General features: G+C 43.7%; 2 protein-coding genes across 2 annotated transcripts; both read right to left on the reverse strand.

Moving 5' to 3' along the window:
• Positions 1–224: 224 nt before the first annotated feature.
• On the reverse strand, positions 225–4,375 carry LOC135530469 (gastrula zinc finger protein XlCGF17.1-like). Its single transcript, XM_064958786.1, has one exon. It carries the CDS (start codon positions 4,285–4,287, stop codon positions 3,265–3,267), a length of 1,023 nt encoding a protein of 340 aa, XP_064814858.1. The 5' UTR covers positions 4,288–4,375; the 3' UTR covers positions 225–3,264.
• LOC135530461 (zinc finger protein ZFP2-like) lies at positions 4,287–17,984 on the reverse strand. Its single transcript, XM_064958775.1, has 5 exons — positions 17,924–17,984; positions 15,052–15,303; positions 5,597–5,842; positions 4,671–4,901; positions 4,287–4,297 (listed from the first exon to the last, which is right to left on the reverse strand). Exons 2-5 carry the CDS (start codon positions 15,155–15,157, stop codon positions 4,287–4,289), a joined length of 594 nt encoding a protein of 197 aa, XP_064814847.1. The 5' UTR covers positions 15,158–15,303; positions 17,924–17,984.
• Positions 17,985–19,258: the final 1,274 nt, after the last annotated feature.

Genomic DNA, 19,258 nt, shown 5'->3' on the forward strand with positions numbered 1-19,258 from the left:
AAGTTGAACCTCATCCAAGACACCAAACTGAACGATAATTTATAGCTAATGCTATCTGGCTATGGGATAATCCTCTTTCAAGTAAAAGGTCTTTGTGAAGTTCCTGAGATCTGTGGTTCGTCATGTGAGTTGTGAGGGGTGGATCTTGGCTATAAAAGATACTAAGAATTCTTTTGTAAGCACTCTCAGAGAATTCATTTATAGACACTGAATTGATCTGAGAGTCAAAGGGCTATGGTGAAGTTTATTTCATTTAATTATACACATCAGAAAAAAGTGGCTGCCCAGCATGAATTCATGTACAAACATTTTTCATTGCATTCTTGTCATTTAGCAGATGTTTTTATCCAGAGAGACTTACAGGACAAATAAGAGTTAATTGGCTTGCTCAAGGACACAATGACAGATTTTTCACCTAGTCGGCTCGGGATTCAAACCAGCAACCTTTCAGTTACTGGCCCAACACTCTTAACCGCTGGCTACCTGCCAGATCAATTAACTTCAATACAGTTATTCAAATACATTCATCATCAATAACTAAAATAACAAATCTAGTATTAAAAGACAAATTAATAAACACAAGTATTCGACTCATAGCCTGTTTATCATTAAACAAAATTGTTTAGTAATATAAAATAATCCACCCAAACTAATGCTGAAAACTGATCACCACAACATCTTATCTGATATACACTGAGTGCACAAAACATTAGGAATGGCTTCCTAATATTGAGTTATACCTCCTTTTGTCCTCAGAGCAGCCTCAATAGTCGGGGTATGGACTCTCCAAGGTGTTGAGAACATTCCACAGGGATGCTGGCCCATGTTGACTCCAATGCTTCCCACAATTGTGTCAAGTTGGCTGGGAGTGGATCTACTCTGAATAGCTCCTTCCATGTCCTCCCACAGATGCACAATTGGATTGAGATCTGGTGACTCGGCAGGCCACTGCAGTAAGCTGAATTCCCTGTCATGTTCTTGGAATCATTCCTGGCCACCATGAAGGGATGCACCTGATTGGCAATGATTTTTACACAAACGTTGCTCCACTTTTATCAAGGGGCCCAATATGTGGCATGAAAACACATCATCATACCACCACCACCAGCCTGCAATGTTGTACTCGTGGTTTCCTCCCATCAGCGTGAAACAGCAGGAACAGGGATTCATCAGACCAGGCAATGTTTTTAAAATTCTCCAGTGTTTTCATTCCTTAGCCCACTGCAACTGCAGTATCTTGTTTTCTACTGAAAGCTAATGGGGATCCAAAATAAATACAACAACAACTACAGTGGGGCAAAAAAGTATTTAGTCAGCCACCAATTGTGCAAGTTCTCCCACTTAAAAAGATGAGGCCTGTAATTTTCATCATAAGTACACTTCAACTATGACAGACAAAATGAAAGAAAAAAAAATCCAGAAAATCACATTGTAGGATTTTTTATGAATTTATTTGCATATTATGGTGGAAAATAAGTATTTGGTCAATAACAAAAGTTTATCTCAATACTTTGTTATATACCCTTTGTTGGCAATGACAGAGGTCAAATGTTTTCTGTAAGTCTTCACAAGGTTTTCACACACTGTTGCTGGTATTTTGGCCCATTCCTCCATGCAGATCTCCTCTAGAGCAGTGATGCGTTGGGGCTGTTGCTGGGCAACACAGACTTTCAACTCCCTCCAAAGATTTTCTATGGGGTTGAGATCTGGAGACTGGCTAGGCCACTCCGGGACCTTGAAATGCTTCTTACGAAGCCACTCCTTCGTTGCCCGGGCGGTGTGTTTGGGATCATTGTCATGCTGAAAGACCCAGCCACGTTTCATCTTCAATGCCGTTGCTGATGGTAGACTTTGTTACTTTGGTCCCAGCTCTCTGCAGGTCATTCACTAGGTCCCCTCGTGTGGTTCTGGGATTTTTGCTCACCGTTCTTGTGATCATTTTGACCCCACGGGGTGAGATCTTGCGTGGAGCCCCAGATCGAGGGAGATTATCAGTGGTCTTGTATGTCTTCCATTTCCTAATAATTGCTCCCACAGTTGATTTCTTCAAACCAAGCTGCTTACCTATTGCAGATTCAGTCTTCCCAGCCTGGTGCAGGTCTACACTTTTGTTTCTGGTGTCCTTTGACAGCTCTTTGGTCTTGGCCATAGTGGAGTTTGGAGTGTGACTGTTTGAAGTTGTGGACAGGTGTCTTTTATACTGATAACAAGTTCAAACAGGTGTCATTAATACAGGTAACGAGTGGAAGACAGAGGAGCCTCTTAAAGAAGAAGTTACAGGTCTGTGAGAGCCAGAAATCTTGTTTGTTTGTAGGTGACCAAATACTTATTTTCCACCATAATTTGCAAATAAATTCATAAAAAATCCTACAAAGTGATTTTCTGGATTTTTTTCTTTTAATTTTGTCTGTCATAGTTGAAGTGTACCTATGATGAACATTACAGGCCTCTCATCTTTTTAAGTGGGAGAACTTGCACAATTGGTGGCTGACTAAATACTTTTTTGCCCCACTGTATATCATTAAGGATTATAGTTTTCACCTGGGTTCACCTGGTCAATCTATGTCATGAAAAGAGCAGGTATCCTTAATGTTTTGCAAAATCAGTGTGTTGTGTCTACTAGCTCATTCCCACAGAAACCTGCAGAGGGAAGCAGTACCACCCAGTCACCCATCAGACTCCATTGTGAGACGCCTCACAGAGGATATTCAACCCTAAAAGCAAATTCAAGGTAACCTCAATATCTTTACAGTAGAAGCTGACAAAACACACCAAAACTGACAAGGTGCACACTGATCAGTAAAGAGAGGCTAACATTCTATAACACTCCATTTCCTCTGCATTGTTCTCTCACAGTGAGAAACTATAGGATTACAACAGTGTTCTACACTTTCTTCATTTGATCCAATTCAACGTTGCCAATTATTTAATGACATGAGAATTAAGTGGAGTGTCCAATCTTCGCTGGTCTGAGAAAACTGATGAGGTTTCTCTCCTTTATGTGTACATTGGTGTCTTTTTAATTGGCCCAATCTGTAGAATCTCTTCCCACAGTCAGTGCAGTGATAAGGCTTCTCTCAAGTGTGTATCCGTTGGTGTTTTTACATTGCCCAATTGGGAAAAACTCTTGCCACATTGAGAGCGGAAATAAGGCTTATCTCCTTTTGTCTTTTCTCTAATGACCTTTAAGCTCAGCTGGTGTTTTAACATTTTCTACAGTCAGATCAGTGGTAAGGCTCCTCTCGTGTTTCCTTTGGTGTCTTTTTAAATGGCACATTCAAGAGAAACACTTTCCACAGTCGGAGCAGGACTAAGGCTTCTCTCCAGTGTGTGTATATGTTCAGATCGTTTTAAGGTGTCCGGACGAGAGAAACTTGCCCCACAGTCAGAAAAGGAGTAAGGCTTCTCTCTTTTGTGTATACGTTCATGGCTTATTAAGTATCCCAGGTGAGAGAATCTCTTTCCACAGCCAGAGCAGGAGTAAGGCTTCTCTAATTTGTGTATACGTTCATGTTGTTTTAAGGTACCCAGGTGAAAGAAACTCTTTCCACAGTCAGAGCAGGGGTAAGGCTTATCTCCTTTGTGTATATGTTCATGTTGTTTTAAGGTACCCAATAGAGAGAACCTCTTTCCACAGTCAGAGCAGGAGTAAGGCTTCTCTCCTGTGTGTATACGTTCATGGTTTTTTAAGTCGCCCAGTCGAGAGAAACTCACCCCACATGCAGAGCAGGAGTAAGGCTTCTCTCCTGTGTGTGTTCTCTGATGAATTTTTAGTGATGTTGATGTATTGAAGCATTTTGCACATTCAGAACATGAGTAAGGTTTCTCTCCTGTGTGTATATGTTCATGTTTTTTTAAGTGGCCCAGTCCAGAGAAACTCGCCCCACATGCAGAGCAGGAGTAAGGCTTCTCTCCGGTGTGTGTTCTCTGATGAATTTTTAGTGATGTTGATGTACTGAAGCATTTTCCACATTCAGAACATGAGTAAGGCTTCTCTCCTGTGTGTGTTCTCTGATGAATTTTTAGTGATGTTGACGTTTTGAAGCATTTTGCACATTCAGAACATGAGTAAGGCTTATCTCCTTTGTGTATATGTTCATGTTGTTTTAAGGTACCCAATAGAGAGAACCTCTTTCCACAGTCAGAGCAGGAGTAAGGCTTCTCTTCTGTGTGTGTTCTCTGATGACTTTTTAGTGATGATGATGTTTTGAAGCATTTTCCACATTCAGAACATGAGTAAGGCTTCTCTCCTGTGTGTATACGTTCATGTTGTTTTAAGGTACCCATTAGAGAGAACCTATTTCCACAGTCAGAGCAGGAGTAAGGCTTCTCTCCTGTGTGTATATGTTCATGGTTTTTTAAGTTGCCCAGTTGAGAGAACCTCGCCCCACATTCAGAGCAGTAGTAAGGCTTCTCTCCTGTGTGTGTTCTCTCGTGAAGTTTTAGTGATGTTGATGTTTTGACACATTTTCCACATTCAGAACATGAGTAAGGCTTCTCTCCTGTGTGTGTTCTCTGATGAACTTTTAGTGATTTTGATGTTTTGACGCATTTTCCACATTCAGAACATGAGTAAGGCTTCTCTCCTGTGTGTGTTCTCTGATGAAGTTTTAGTGATGTTGATGTTTTGACGCATTTTCCACATTCAGAACATTTTCCACATTCAGAACATGCTCCTGTGTGTGTTCTCTGATGAACTTTTAGTGATTTTGATGTTTTGACGCATTTTCCACATTCAGAGCAGGAGTAAAGTTTTTCTCCTGTGTGTATTTTTAGGTGTATTTTTAGCTTTGGTAGAAATGGGAAAATCTCCTCACAATGTGGGCAGTGGTGAGACATCTTTGCTCTGTGATCTTCCTGCTGATGCTCTCTGGATGAAGAGAATGTCTCAACATGGTCTCCTGTGTGAACAATATCAGAACAACCAGTCAATTGGTGTGATATACATATCAATCAAATGAATTTTATGAAGCTCTTTTTACATAAGTTGTAACAAAGTCCTTTACAGAAACCAACCCGAAATCCCCAAAGAGCAAGCAATGCAGATGTAGAAGCACAGTGGCCACGAAAAACTCCCTAGAAAGCAGGAACCTTGGAAGAAACAGAGAGGAACCAGGCTCAAATGGGTGGCCGGTCCTCTTCTGTCTGTACCGGGTGACATACGTATTCATATCAGTAGGCTGTACAATACAGGGGAATAAAACTATTCTAAAAGTGGGTAAGAGTTGAAAGTTAAAAAGGGGCTTGTCATCCTCCACTCACTATCACAAGGGATAGTAACTACACAGACTAATTTCATATCATCCTCCACTCACTATCACAAGGGTTAGAAACTACACGGACTCATTTCATAGAACTTTAAAACACTGGCAGTTTGTCTACTTCACTTCTTTAGTCTACTCTCTGATCACTCCAGATAACCCAGTGAATAAAATAAATGCTGGCAATACTGGTGTCAAACCACCAAGTCTCAGTAGCATGAAATAACATCTACCGTCTCATTGAAACAGTTCATCATGAAACACTTCTACTGCAACTTTTCCTGCACAGTGAGAAGTTGGAATGAACAACAAACTTAGATAGAACCTGCTCTTACCATGATGAACACATTTCCCAATCTTCTCCTCCTCTTCTTCATCTTTAATGTTGACATTCTGCTCCAGTGTTTGACTGCAGTCTTCCAGCTTCACTGATGCCATCTCTGGATCCTGCAGTGCAAACTGGGCCCCACTGTCACAATCAGGACCCAGTGACTGTGGGTTTGCACTCAGTGTGGAAGGAGAGAGGCAGGCTGGGCCTGTCATTACTGTTGATGTTACTGGCCTCAGACTTAATTCTAGTCCTGTAGTAACAATGAGAAACAGAAACAAATGTTATTGTCTTGACAGTTCTGGCACTTTCTTTTTTCTCTAAAAATACATTATATGTTCAATTATCTAATTCAGTGCTTGACTTAGACTGAAATGGGTGCTGGTACTGTTTATATTTAGGCACAGGAGCTCCACAAAACTGTTGAGCTAATATTCTATAAGAGGAACTGCCACGACTTCCGCCGAAGTCGATCCCTCTCCTTGTTCTGGCGGCGCTCGAGGTCACCGGTCTTCTAGTCATCGCCAATCCATTACATGTTCAGTATTTAACCCTCTGTTTCCCACATGTATGTGTGCATGTTTGTTCTATGTTGATGGCTGTATCTGACGGCTGGTATTTTGTTGCCGGGCTTTGTATCTATGCCCGTTTATTCGTGGTACTGGTATATTGTTTCTATACTGGTGTTTTTTCGTGTATTAAATACCTCGTCCACGCATCTCAACTCTCCTGTGCCTGACTCCTTTTCACCAGTTACCCAAAGCCTTGACAGAAACACGGCAGGTGCCCCTGCAGTAGGGATCGAGGAGCGAGTCCAGCAACACGCTGCTATTCTCCAGCATCTCGGCAGCGCCATGGACCGCGTCCTGCAAAGAGAGGAGGAGTTCCTCCAGCGTCTCCACCAGCACCACCAGTTTCAACTATAATCACCCCTCCTTCACCTGGTCCCAGCGGGATTCGGCTCGCCCTCCCGAGGGAGTATGATGGTACGGCGGTGGGATGTCAGGGGTTCTTGCTCCAGCTAGAGTTCTATCTGGCAACCGTCCACCAAGCTCCCTCAGGCCGTGAAAGAGTGGCCGCCCTCGTCTCCTGCCTCTCAGGGAAGGACCTGAAGTGGGCCAACGCCTTATGGAGGGAAGAAGAAGCCGTGTTGGATCATTTTGGGATTTCAACCGCCGCTTTCGGGCGGTCTTTGACCACCCGCCTGAGAGTAGAGCGGCGGGTGAACGTCTCATACACCTGAGGCAGAGGACGAGAAGTGCACAGGAGTTCGTGTTGGGCTTCTGGACCCTGGCCGCCGGCGCGGGATGGAACGACAGGGCCCTGATCGATCACTACATGTGCAGTCTGCGCGAGGACGGCCGTCGAGAGTTGGCCTGCAGGGACACCACTATCATATTCAACCAGCTGGTGGACCTGTCCATCCGACTGGATAACGTGCTGGCTACCCGCGGACATCCAGATCGGGGTCTGTCGATTCCATCCCCCAGCACCACCACTCCGACGCCCATGGAGCTGGGAGGTGCTGCACTTAGGGCAACCGGAGGCGGGGCCATTCCATGCACCATCTGTGGCCGCAGAGGGCACACTGCCAGTCGGTCCTGGGAAGGTTCCTCTGGGAGACGAGGCAGCAGGCAGGGCACTCTCGTGTCACCCCAGGTGAGTCGGCACCAGGCTCACCCAGAGCCCTGGTTGCTCACATGGTTTTGTTTATTAATTTTCACCAAATTTCTAGCATAAGGCGCTCGTAGATTCAGGCGCAGCTGAGAATTTTATTGACAGATCATTTGGCCATAGTTTAGAGATCCCCAATGTTCCTGTCGATATGGCCTTCCCTGTGCCCTAGAAAGTCGGCCATTAGGGTCAGGGCTAACTATGGAGGCCACCGCTCCTCTGGGCATGGTTACGCAGGAGGGTCACAAGGAGAGAATCAGTCTCTTCCTTATTGATTCTCCTGCATTTCCCGTGGTGCTGGGCCTACCCTGGTTGGCCTGTCATGACCCCACTATTTCGTGGCAACAGACCTCTCTCACGGGGTGGTCACAAAAGTGCTCGGGGAGGTGTTTAGGGGTTTCCATCGGTGCTACTATAGTGAAAAGCCTAGACCAGGTCTCCACCGTGCGCATCCCCTCTGAATATACCAATTTGGCTCAATTACCACCCCATCGACGGGGGATTGTGCGATAAATCTCCTGGTAGACGCAGCACTTCCCAGGAGTCACGTGTATCCCCTGTCACAAGAGGAGACGGGGAGGAAATGGAAACATATGTTTCCGAATCTCTGGGGCAGGGGTACATTCGGCCCTCCACTTCACCTGCCTCCTCGAGTTTATTTTCGTGAAGAAGAAGGATAGAGGTGTATTGACTATCGAGGCATTAACCAAATCACTGTGAGGTAGTTACCCGCTGCCTCTCATAGCCAGTGCGATCGAGTCAATGCACAGGGAACACTTCTTCACAAAATTGGATCTCAGGAGCGCTTACAACCTGGTGCGTATCCGGGAGGGAGAAGAGTGGAAGACGGCGTTTAGTACCACATCAGGCCATGAGTACATTGTCATGCCATACGGGTTGATGAATGCTCCAGTCTTCCAATCCTTTGTAGATGAGATTTTCAGGAACCTGCACGGGCAGGGTGTAGTGGTGTATATCGATGACATTCTGATTTACTCCTCTACACGCGCCAAGTATGTGTCCTTGGTGCGCAGGGTACTTAGACGACTGTTGGAGCATGACCTGTAAGACAAGGCTGAGAAATGCCTGTTCTTCCAACAGGCCGTCTCCTTCTTAGGGTATCGCATTTCCACATCAGCCACTAATCCACTAACCTCTCCCCCTTCCAGTGCGTACTGGGGTACCAGCCGGTTCTGGCACCTAGGCATAAGAGCCAGATCGAGGTTCCTGCGGTGGACGACTGGTTTAGGCACTCGTAGGAGACATGGGACGCCGCTTATGTGCACCTTCAGTGGGCCGGGAGGCGTCAGAAAACTGGCGCAGACCGTAGCGGTGACTCTCGACCCTCCACCTGCCCCTCCACCTGCCCTGCCGGAAGCTGGGCCCGCAGTTTGTGGGGCCATTCAAAGTCCTGAGGAGACTGAACGAGGTTTGTTACAGGTTACAGCTTCCCCCCGATTACCATATTAACCCCTTGTTCCATGCGTCTCTCCTCAGGCCGGTGGTGGCTGGTCCACTCCAGGAGTCTGAGGTGCGGGAGGTTCCTCCGCCCACTTTGGACATCGAGGGGGCCCCGGCGTATGCAGTTCGAGCCATACTGGACTCGAGGAGTCTAGCGAGGGGCATTCAGTACCTCGTGGAGTGGGAGGGGTACGGTCCGGAGGAGAGATGCTGGGTGCCAGTGGAGGACGTATTGGACCTGTCGATGCTGCAGGAGTTCCCCTGTCTCCATTCGGGTCACCCTACGCCTCGTCCTCCGGGTCGTCCCCGAGGCCGGTGTCGGCGCGCGGCTCAAGGGGGGGTTACTGTCACGACTTCCTCCAAAGTCGGTCCCTCTCCTTGTTTGGGCGGCGCTCGACGTCACTGGTATTCTAGCCATCGCCGATCCACTTTTCATTTTCCATTTGTTTTGTCTTTGTTTTTTTCACACCTGGTTTCAATTCCCCCATTACAGATTCAGTATTTAACCCTCTGTTTCACACATGTATGTCTGCGTGTTTGTTCTATGTTGATGGCTGTATCTGACGGCTGGTATTAAGTTGCCGGGCTTTGTATCTACGCCCGTGTATTCGTGGTACCAGTATATTTCACGGACCGTTATATTGTTTCTAAACCTGTGTTTTTTCGTGTATTAAATACCTTGTCCACGCATCTCAACTCTCCTGCGTCTGACTCCTTTTCACCAGTTACCCAAAGCCTTGACAGGAACATGAGCTCAAACAGTAGACACTTGAGGTGCCGGTTCTCTGCTCCAGTGAGCTCCTGTCCAAGTCAAGCACTGATCTCATTTCAATGGATCAGGTAGCTAAGCATTGACAACAAAACATTCATATCACACAAAGTACACACTTTAAAATTAGTCTACACAAAGTAAGTGCACTTAAACTAAAGTAGATTTCCCCAATTCACATAAATGGCAAAAAAACATTTAGTACAAGTTTAGTTTTAACCTGGTCTTCACTGTATTATTTTAATCAAAAAACAATTGTATTTTCTGTTCACACCATAGTAACATTTATAGATAAAGATAGAAACAACTGAAGGTGTCTCAATATTAGTACACATGTAGAAAACTGATGATCATTACATTAAGCTTCAAAACTGGAGTGTGACCATGAAATTGTCTCTCTGCACCAGCACTGAAGTCTGTTGGAGCAGACAGAGTGGACAGCTCCATTTTACCAGCTCGTGAATTTGACACAAAATGAATAACATGCTAAACAAACTCAGAAAGCTCAAATACTTGTATTCTTTATTAAAACTACATTGAGGAAATTATGTACATTTATTCAGACAAACCAAAAGCTTCTACCTATGTGACTTGTAAAATAGTTGATCACAATCACTCGGTTCCACACAAAAATAAAACATCAAACCTTTACCAAACTTGATAATACCTTAACGGGATTACAACCCTAAAAAGTTAACGGGATCGATATGACAACAGCGGAATGGGTCCCAGCCTGCGACCCAAAACAACGACGTCGTAAAAGAGGCAAACGAAGCGGTATTCTGGTCAGGCTCCGGAGACGGGTACATCGCACACCACTCCCTAGTATACTACTCGCTAATGTCCAGTCTCTTGACAACAAGGTTGATGAAATCCGAGCAAGGGTAGCATTCCAGAGAGACATCAGAGACTGTAACGTTTTTGCTACGCGGAAACATGGCTCACTCCAGAGACGCTAACGGAATCGGTGCAGCCAGCTGGTTTCTTCACGCATCGCGCCGACAGAAACAAACATCTTTCTGGTAAGAAGAGGGGCGGGGGCGTATGCCTTATGATTAACGAGACGTGGTGTGATCACAACAACATACAGGAACTCAAGTCCTTCTGTTCACCTGACTAATCGCTGCAGCTGTTCATAGTCCATCGGTAAATAGCCCACCCAATTTACCTACCTCATCCCCATATTGTTTTTATTTATTTACTTTTTTGCACACCAGTATCTCTACCTGCACATGACCATCTGATAATTTTTCACTTCAGTGTTAATCTGCAAAATTGTCATTATTCGCCTACTTCCTCATGCCTTTTGCACACAATGTATATAGACTCTTTTTTTCTGTGTTATTGACTTTTCTACTGTGTTATTAACTCTGTTGCTGTCTGTTCACACTGCTATGCTTTATCTTGGCCAGGTCGCAGTTGTAAATGAGAACTTGTTCTCAACTAGCCTACCTGGTTAAATAAAGGTGAAATAAAAAAATAAAATGAGAATTCCTCACAATCAAATGTCGACCGCATTATCTACCAAGGGAATTCTCTTTGATTATAATCACAGCCGTATATATTCCCCCCCAAGCAGACACATCGATGGCCCTGAACAAACTTTATTTGACTCTTTGCAAACTTGAAACCACATATCCTGAGGCTGCATTCATTGTAGCTGGGGATTTTAACAAGGCTAATCTGAAAACAAGACTCCCTAAATTGTATCAGTATATCGATTGCGCAACCAGGGCTGGTAAAAACCTGGGATCATTGCTATTCTAACTTCCGCAACGCATATAAGGCCCTCCCCTGCCCTCCTTTCGGGAAAAACTGACCACGACTCCATTTTGTTGCTCCCTGCCTACAGACAGAAACTAAAACAAGAAGCTCCAGCGCTCAGGTCTGTTCAACGCTGGTCCGACTAATCTGATTCCACGCTTCAAGACTGCTTCGATCACGTGGACTGGGATATGTTCCGCATTGCTTCCGACAACAACATTGACGAATACGCTGATTCGGTGAGCGAGTATATTAGAAAGTGCATTGACGATGTCGTTCCCATAGCAACGGTTAAAACATTCCCAAACCAGAAACCGTGGATTGATGGCAGCATCCGCGTGAAACTGAAAGCACAAACCACTGCTTTTAACCAGGGCAAGGTGACCGGAAACATGACCGAATACAAACAGTGTAGCTATTCCCCCCGCAAGGCAATCAAACAAGCTAAGCATCAGTATAGAGACAAAGTAGAGTCACAATTCAACGGCTCAGACACAAGAGGTATGTGGCAGGGTCTACAGTCAATCACGGACTACAAAAAGAAAACCAGCCCTGTCACGGACCAGGATGTCTTGCTTTCCAACAGACTAAATAACTTTTTTGCCCGCTTTGAGGACAATACAGTGCCACTGACACGGCCCGCAACCAAAACCTGCTGACACTCCTTCACTGCAGCCGATGTGAGTAAAACATTTAAACGTGTTAACCCTCGCAAGGCTGCAGGCCCAGACGGCATCCCCAGCCGCGTCCTCAGAGCATGCGCAGACCAGCTGGCTGGTGTGTTTACGGACATATTCAATCCATCCTTAACCTAGTCTGCTGTTGCCACATGCTTCAAGAGGGTCACCATTGTCCCGGTTCCCAAGAAAGCTAAGGTAACTGAGCTAAACGACTATCGCCCCCGTAGCACTCACTTCCGTCATCATGAAGTGCTTTGAGAGACTAGTCAAGGACCATATCACCTCCACCCTACCTGACACCCTAGATTCACTCCAATTTGCTTACCGCCCAAATAGGTCCTAACCCATCTGGACAAGAGGAATACCTATGTGAGAATGCTGTTCATCGACTTCAGCTCAGCATTTAACACCATAGTACCCTCCAAACTCGTCATCAAGCTCGAGACCCTGGGTCTCGACCCCGCCCTGTGCAACTGGGTACTGGACTTTCTGATGGGCCGCCCCCAGGTGGTGAGGGTAGGTAACAACATCTCCACCCCGCTGATCCTCAACACTGGGGCCCCTCAAGGGTGCGTTCTGAGCCCTCTCCTGTACTCCCTGTTCACCCACGACTGCGTGGCCATGCACGCCTGAAACTCAATCATCAAGTTTGCGGACGACACTACAGTGGTAGGCTTGATTACCAACAACAACGAGACGGCCTACAGGGAGGAGGTGAGGGCCCACGGAGTGTGGTGTCAGGAAAATAACCTCACACTCAACATCAACAAAACAAAGGAGATGATTGTGGACTTCAGGAAACAGCAGAGGGAGCACCCCCCTATCCACATCGATGGGACAGTAGTGGAGAGGGTAGTAAGTTTTAAGTTCCTCAGCGTACACATCACGGACAAACTGAATTGGTCCACCCACACAGACAGCGTCGTGAAGAAGGCGCAGCAGCGCCTCTTCAACCTCAGGAAGCTGAAGAAATTTGGCTTGTCACCAAAAGCACTCACAAACTTCGACAGATGCACAATCGAGAGCATCCTGTCGGGCTGTATCACCGCCTGGTACGGCAACTGCTCAGCCCACAACCATAAGGCTCTCCAGAGGGTAGTGAGGTCTGCACAACACATCACCGGAGGCACCTAGGACACCTACACCACCCGATGTCACAGGAAGGCCATAAAGATCATCAAGGACAACAACCACCCGAGCCACTGCCTGTTCACCCCGCTATCATCCAGAAGGCGAGGTCAGTTCAGGTGCATCAAAGCAGGGACTGAGAGACTGAAAAACAGCTTCTATTTCAAGGCCATCAGACTGTTAAACAACCACCACTAACATTGAGTGGCTGCTGCCAACACACTGACTCAACTCCAGCCACTTTAATAATGGGAATTGATGGAAATGTATGTAAAATATATCACTAGCCACTTTAAACAATGCTACTTAATATAATGTTTACATACCCTACATTACTCATCTCATATGTATATGTACAGTGGGGCAAAAAAGTATTTAGTCAGCCACCAATTGTGCAAGTTCTCCCACTTAAAAAGATGAGAGAGGCCTGTAATTTTCATCATAGGTACATTTCAAATATGACAGACAAAATGAGAAGAAAAAAAATCCAGAAAATCACATTGTAGGAGTTTTTGTGAATTTATTTGCAAATTATTTTGAAATTTGACCCCAATAACCCAGACCTGTATGTTCAAGGCACCTTGTATCATTGCCTGGAGGAATGTGCTGAGATACAAATGTTTTGGAGCTCAGTACTGCGCTATATCTCTGAGATGACCTCTACCCCAATACCACTAATCCATAGGCTATGCATCCTAAATCTTTACCCAGAGAATATCTCGTTACATAGGAGGGAAAATTTAAAAAATGGTTGACCTCTGTCTATTACAAGTTAGACGTTCAATTGCTCTCCACTGGAAGTATGTCAGTTCCCCCTCACTTGGTCATTGGTTAAAATAATTAACATCAAGCCTGGCTCTTGAAAAATGTACTTATATAGTGAAAAAGAAAGCCCCAGAGTTTCATAATATTTGGGATCTGTTTTATGAGTTTTTGCAAACTGATGATATTGTAGAAGCATTGGAACTGTAAATAATGTATATTCTCTATATTTTATGTGAATATTGGCTCTAGTCGAAGAGTAATCTGCATTATCTACAACTGTATATTATACTTTATTTATTTATATTATTGGATTTCTTTATGTTTGGTTGTTATGTTTTCATCTCTCTTTGGGTTGGGGGGGTGAAAAGAGAAAATACAATTCTATTTTTGTAATTGTTCTACATGGAACTAATAAGTATATGTGGGGAAAAAAGAATGATGAGGGCACTGTGTTCTTGGGGACCTTCAACGCTTCAAGGGGCTGGAAGCACTGCATCTCATGAAAACATTTCTAAAAACCGATTTTTTCTTTGTCATTATGGGGTATTGTGTGTAGATTGATGAAGATTTTTATTTATTTAATCCATTTTAGAAATGTGGGAAAAGTCAAGGGGTCTAAATACTTTCTGAATGGGAGAGGGGATACCTAGTCAGTTGTACAACTGAATGCATTCAACTGAAAAGTGTCTTCCGCAACCCAAACCAAATCAAATATATTTATAAAGCCCTTCTTACATCAGCTGATATCTCAAAGTGCTGTACAGAAACCCAGCCTAAAACCCCAAACAGCAAGTAATGCAGCCATAATGGACATCCACGTCTTTTGCAACCGTGGAACTGTGTAAAAAACACAGATTTTTACTTTGTCAGCTCAGGGATTCGATCCAGCAAACGTTTGGTTACTGGCCCAACGCTCTAACCACCAGGCTACCTGTAAGTATTCATATAGGTAGGCTGTGCAATGCAAAAGGGGAAAACAACTATTCTAAAAGTATCTCAGGTTTCGTTTCATAGAACTTATAAACACTGGCAGTTTGTCTACTTCACCTCTTTAGTCTCCTCCCTGGTGCTGGTGTCAAACCATGCAAGTCTCAGTAGCATGAAATAACATCTACCTTCTCATTGAAACAGTTCATCATGAAACAGTTCTACTGCAACTTTTCATACACAGTGGGAAGTTGGAATGAAAAACAAACTTAGTTAGTTAGAACCTGCTCTTACCATGAGTAACAGATGTTCCAATCTTCTCCTCCTCTTCTTCTTCATCTTTAATGATGACATTCAGCTCCAGTGTTTGACTGCAGTCTTCCAGCTTCACCGATGCCATCTCTGGATCCTGTAGTGCCAACTGGGCTCCACTGTCACAATCAGGACCCAGTGACTGTAGGTTTGGACTCGGTGTGGAAGGAGAGAGGCAGGCTGGGTTTGTCCTCACTGTTGACGTTACCGACCTCAGACTTAATCTGAGTCGGCCTGTAGTAATAAAGAGAAACGGACACAAAAGTTAGTCTTGACAGTTCTGGCACTTTCTTTATTCTCTAAAAATATTGTTTATATTTAGGTTCAGGAACTCCACAATACTGTTGAACTAATATTCTATAAGAGGAACATGAGCTCAAACAGTAGAAATTTGAGGTGACGGTACTCAGCTCTGATGAGCTGCTGTCCAAGTCAAGCACTGATCTCATTTCAATAGATCTGGTAACTAAGCATTGACAACAAAACATTAATTAATTCACATTAGACACAAAGTACATGCTTTAAATTAAGCCACACAACTTAAGTGAACTTAATCTATAGTAGATCTCCTGAATTTACATAAACGCATAAATTACAATAAAACATTCAGTACAAGTTTGCAGTATGTTTTAGGCAGCACTAAGTACTATTTTCCTGAATAATAGTGTCTTCACCGTATTTTAGCAACATTGCTTTAGTCGAATGCACCTGGGTCAATGGAAACCTGCCTAATGATGTCTGAGTGATTGGTTCAGATTTGTTCAGGTCTAATGTTTGGGCCAAATTTAAAAAATGACATCCAAAAGATGTTGACGTCGGTCCGTCCTTTCTAGGGTCTTACAGTGTCGGTCTGCAATGGAATGTTATGAACGTCCATCCATGTTGTAGGCAGTTGCATTGGCTGGTTCCTGTGATTAAATGTTTTGTCTATTTAAGAGCTGAATAGACCCATCAGCTACACAACTCTATCAGGAGTTATCCTGAGCCTATTGGCAATGAGAATCAATGCGTTTAACACAGCGGGAAATGCAGAAGTAATTATTTTTCGCTGTGATCATCTCGTCAAAAATGTACAGAGAAACTTGAAACCACTGATGATCATGACAATTTAACTGACGGGGTCCAACTCCCGGACAACAGAGGTTTCAGAGTCCTGCAATAGAGCTGAGATGCTAATATTTGTGTAAACTCTACATAGTTGTGTTCTGTGGGTGTCACTGAGTAGGCTGAACAATCCATAGGTAAGACTGTAGAGTACAATATGAATGTCCAACACAAACAAAAGACCCTCCATACTCAACTGGTGGACTGTAACTGAACGGGGTCAATACGGACCCCGGGTCCCCCAAAAATATATATAATAATACTGTTTGGTTGGGCTTCGACCCCTGGTATCATATAAACACACAGAAATGGAAATGTCTAGAATTGCAGGAAACTTGCTTTAAAACAGCCCAAAAATACATCTTGGCCCCATCACAAAATGTGTAGAGTTGTGGGATATTACCTTTAAAACTGCTAAATGCTCTCTTCACCAACAAGAGGGTTGTGGGATATTACCTTTAAAACTGCTAAATGCTCTCTCCACCAACAAGAGGGTTGTGGGATATTACCTTTAAAACTGCTAAATGCTCTCTCCACCAACAAGAGGGTTGTGGGATATTACCTTTAAAACTGCTAAATGCTCTCTCCATCAACAAGAGGGTTGTGGGATATTACCTTTAAAACTGCTAAATGCTCTCTCAACCAACAAGAGGGTTGTGAACAGTTTGGGGTCATACGGGTTGCAAGTTAGGGATTTGTTACCATGGCAATAAATGACAATATCCATCTGGACCTTTGCCAACTAGGAAATGTGTGTGACCGGACCTTCTCAAATAGTACTGGAGAACCCCTGTAATAGACTGACTGGGAAGGTGATTTTTCAGACAAAGTCCTGCAATAATTTGATTTGATAAGAGCTAAGAAGCATAATATGTGTGTTAACTCTTAGTAATCGTTTTCTGTGGGTGTCACCCGTTTCCTGGGTGCACAAACAAACCCGTTCTATAAGTATATCTAAAAATGTCCCCAATGCAATTATATGGTCTAATACATCCACAGTGGGATTATAACAGTTTTGTTGTTTATTTTCAAACTAAATAATTATTGTAATTCATTTTTAATTAAGTAACATTGCAACCATGTTTGGCGTTATCTAGTCCAAATAGGACTTGATTCCATTAATTTGTATCAGTTTGCATTACTTTCAAATCAGGGTGACCCTAAAATTCTACGTTTGAGGCTAATCGTTATTGTAGCTAGCTTCACATAGGTGGAGGACGGAGACGTTGGCCACATTCAGATAGAAATGTATCATGTTGAACAAACATGCCTCTGATTCTTAGGAATCATGTCAGTTCTATTCAAACATTTCTATCTGCAACTTTCCACAACTTTTCTGTACAGAACATCCCCAGGCGAAACCCACTGAGTATGAACCTGGAAATCCTCACAATTTTAAACGTGTGGTGGACACCTCACCATGTGCTTGTAAAATATATTTTTTTATCACGTTCTTCGCTCACTCGGGTGGACAGAAAAATAAGACAAAACCTTTCCCAAACATTATTTTATCATTATTTAACAAGGCAAGTCAGTTAAGAAAAATCCTTAGAGCCTTGTTCAGGAGCAGAAGGCCACATTTTTACCTAGTCGGCTCTGGGATTCGATCCAGAAACCTATTTTATATAGCTACTGCACCAACGCTCTAGCCACTAGGATACCTGCCGCCCAACAGCTTGATGGAAATGTGTTATCTAACATGTTATTACGTCATTTCGATATTAGGCAGTTTAAACGTGCTATTACATACCTGTAGAAATAACGAGAAAGGGAAAGCACAGTTCGGGCGTTTTCTTTATTATGAAGAATGGTGAGCGCCAAACCGGAACTTCCTCTCCTCCACCACCACAGTGCAACAGTGACATCTATTGGACTGATGGACTAACTTCTGCTAAAGCATGTAAAATATAAAAGTGAACTTGATTAGCTACACAAGTAATCCTTGGTTTTAAAAAAAACGAAAGGGGTGTCTGTTTTAGTGTCTAAGTTTTTCAACCCTGTGGAAGGCCAAGAAGATCATCAAGAACCTCAGCCACCCGAGACACCCTGCCACCATCTTGAAGGCTGAGACAGTACAGGTGCATCAAAGCTGGGACAGAGAGAATGAAACTGCTTCTATCTCCTGGCCTTAAGACTGTTCAATTGTCATCACTGATTTGATTTAGAGAAAATTGGTGACTAGCAAATTGGCTTGTCCCATTGTGTACTGGTGTCTTGACATGTACTGAGTAGATCAATAAACATGTATTATTTTGAATTCCACGAATTAAACAAAAGCATTATATTAACTATAAAGATAACCCCCCATAACTACAATGATTCAGTAGATCAATAAAGTTGCAGTACTCTAGCAGGTCTCACAGCTGCTTATGCTGACAAAACATTTTAGAGAATAGGTCAGATTTAGCTTTGTGATGCTCAAATCAAATCACATTTTATTGGTCAGATACTCATGGTTAGCAGATGTTAATGTGAGTGTAGCGAAATGCTTGTGCTTCTAGTTCTGACAGTGCAATAATATCTAACAAGTAATCTAACAATTCCCCAATAACTACCTAATACACACAAATATAAAGGGGTGAATGAGAATATGTACATATAAGTATATGGTTGAGCAATGGCCGAGCGGCATAGGCAAGGTGCAATAGATGGTATAAAATACAGTATATACATGTGATATGAGTCATGTAAGATATGTAAACGTTAAAGTGGCATTGTTTAAAGTGACTAGTGATCCATTTCTTAAAGTGTCCAGTGATTGGGGCTGAATCTAGGCAGCAACCTCTGAGTTAATACTTGCTGTTTAGCTGTCTGATGACCTTGAGATAGAAGCTGTTTTTCAGTCTCTCGGTCCCTGCTTTGATGCACCTGTACTGACCTCACCTTCTGGATGATCGCGGTGTGAACAGGCAGTTGCTCGGGTGGTTTTGTCCTTGATTATCTTTTTGGCCTTCCTGTGACATTGGGCGCTGTAGGTGTCATGGAAGGCAGGTAGTTTGCCCCCGGTGTTGCGTTGTGCAAACCTCACCATTCTCTGGAGAGCCTTGCGGTTGATGGCGGTGCAGTTGCCGTACCAGGCTGTGAT

The sequence above is a fragment of the Oncorhynchus masou genome, unplaced genomic scaffold (genome assembly GCF_036934945.1).
Source record: "Oncorhynchus masou masou isolate Uvic2021 unplaced genomic scaffold, UVic_Omas_1.1 unplaced_scaffold_1349, whole genome shotgun sequence".
Taxonomy (NCBI): domain Eukaryota; kingdom Metazoa; phylum Chordata; class Actinopteri; order Salmoniformes; family Salmonidae; genus Oncorhynchus; species Oncorhynchus masou.

Coding starts and splice junctions, on each gene's coding strand:
- LOC135530469 (XM_064958786.1), bottom strand. CDS start 4,287: ATGGGTACCTTAAAACAACATGAACGTATACACACAGGAGAGAAGCCT.
- LOC135530461 (XM_064958775.1), bottom strand. CDS start 15,157: ATGGCATCGGTGAAGCTGGAAGACTGCAGTCAAACACTGGAGCTGAAT. Junction 5,843..15,051: donor TGGAACATCTGTTACTCATG/GTAAGAGCAGGT, acceptor TTGTTACTACAG/GACTAGAATTAAGTCTGAGG. Junction 4,902..5,596: donor TGGGAAATGTGTTCATCATG/GTAAGAGCAGGT, acceptor TTGTTCACACAG/GAGACCATGTTGAGACATTC.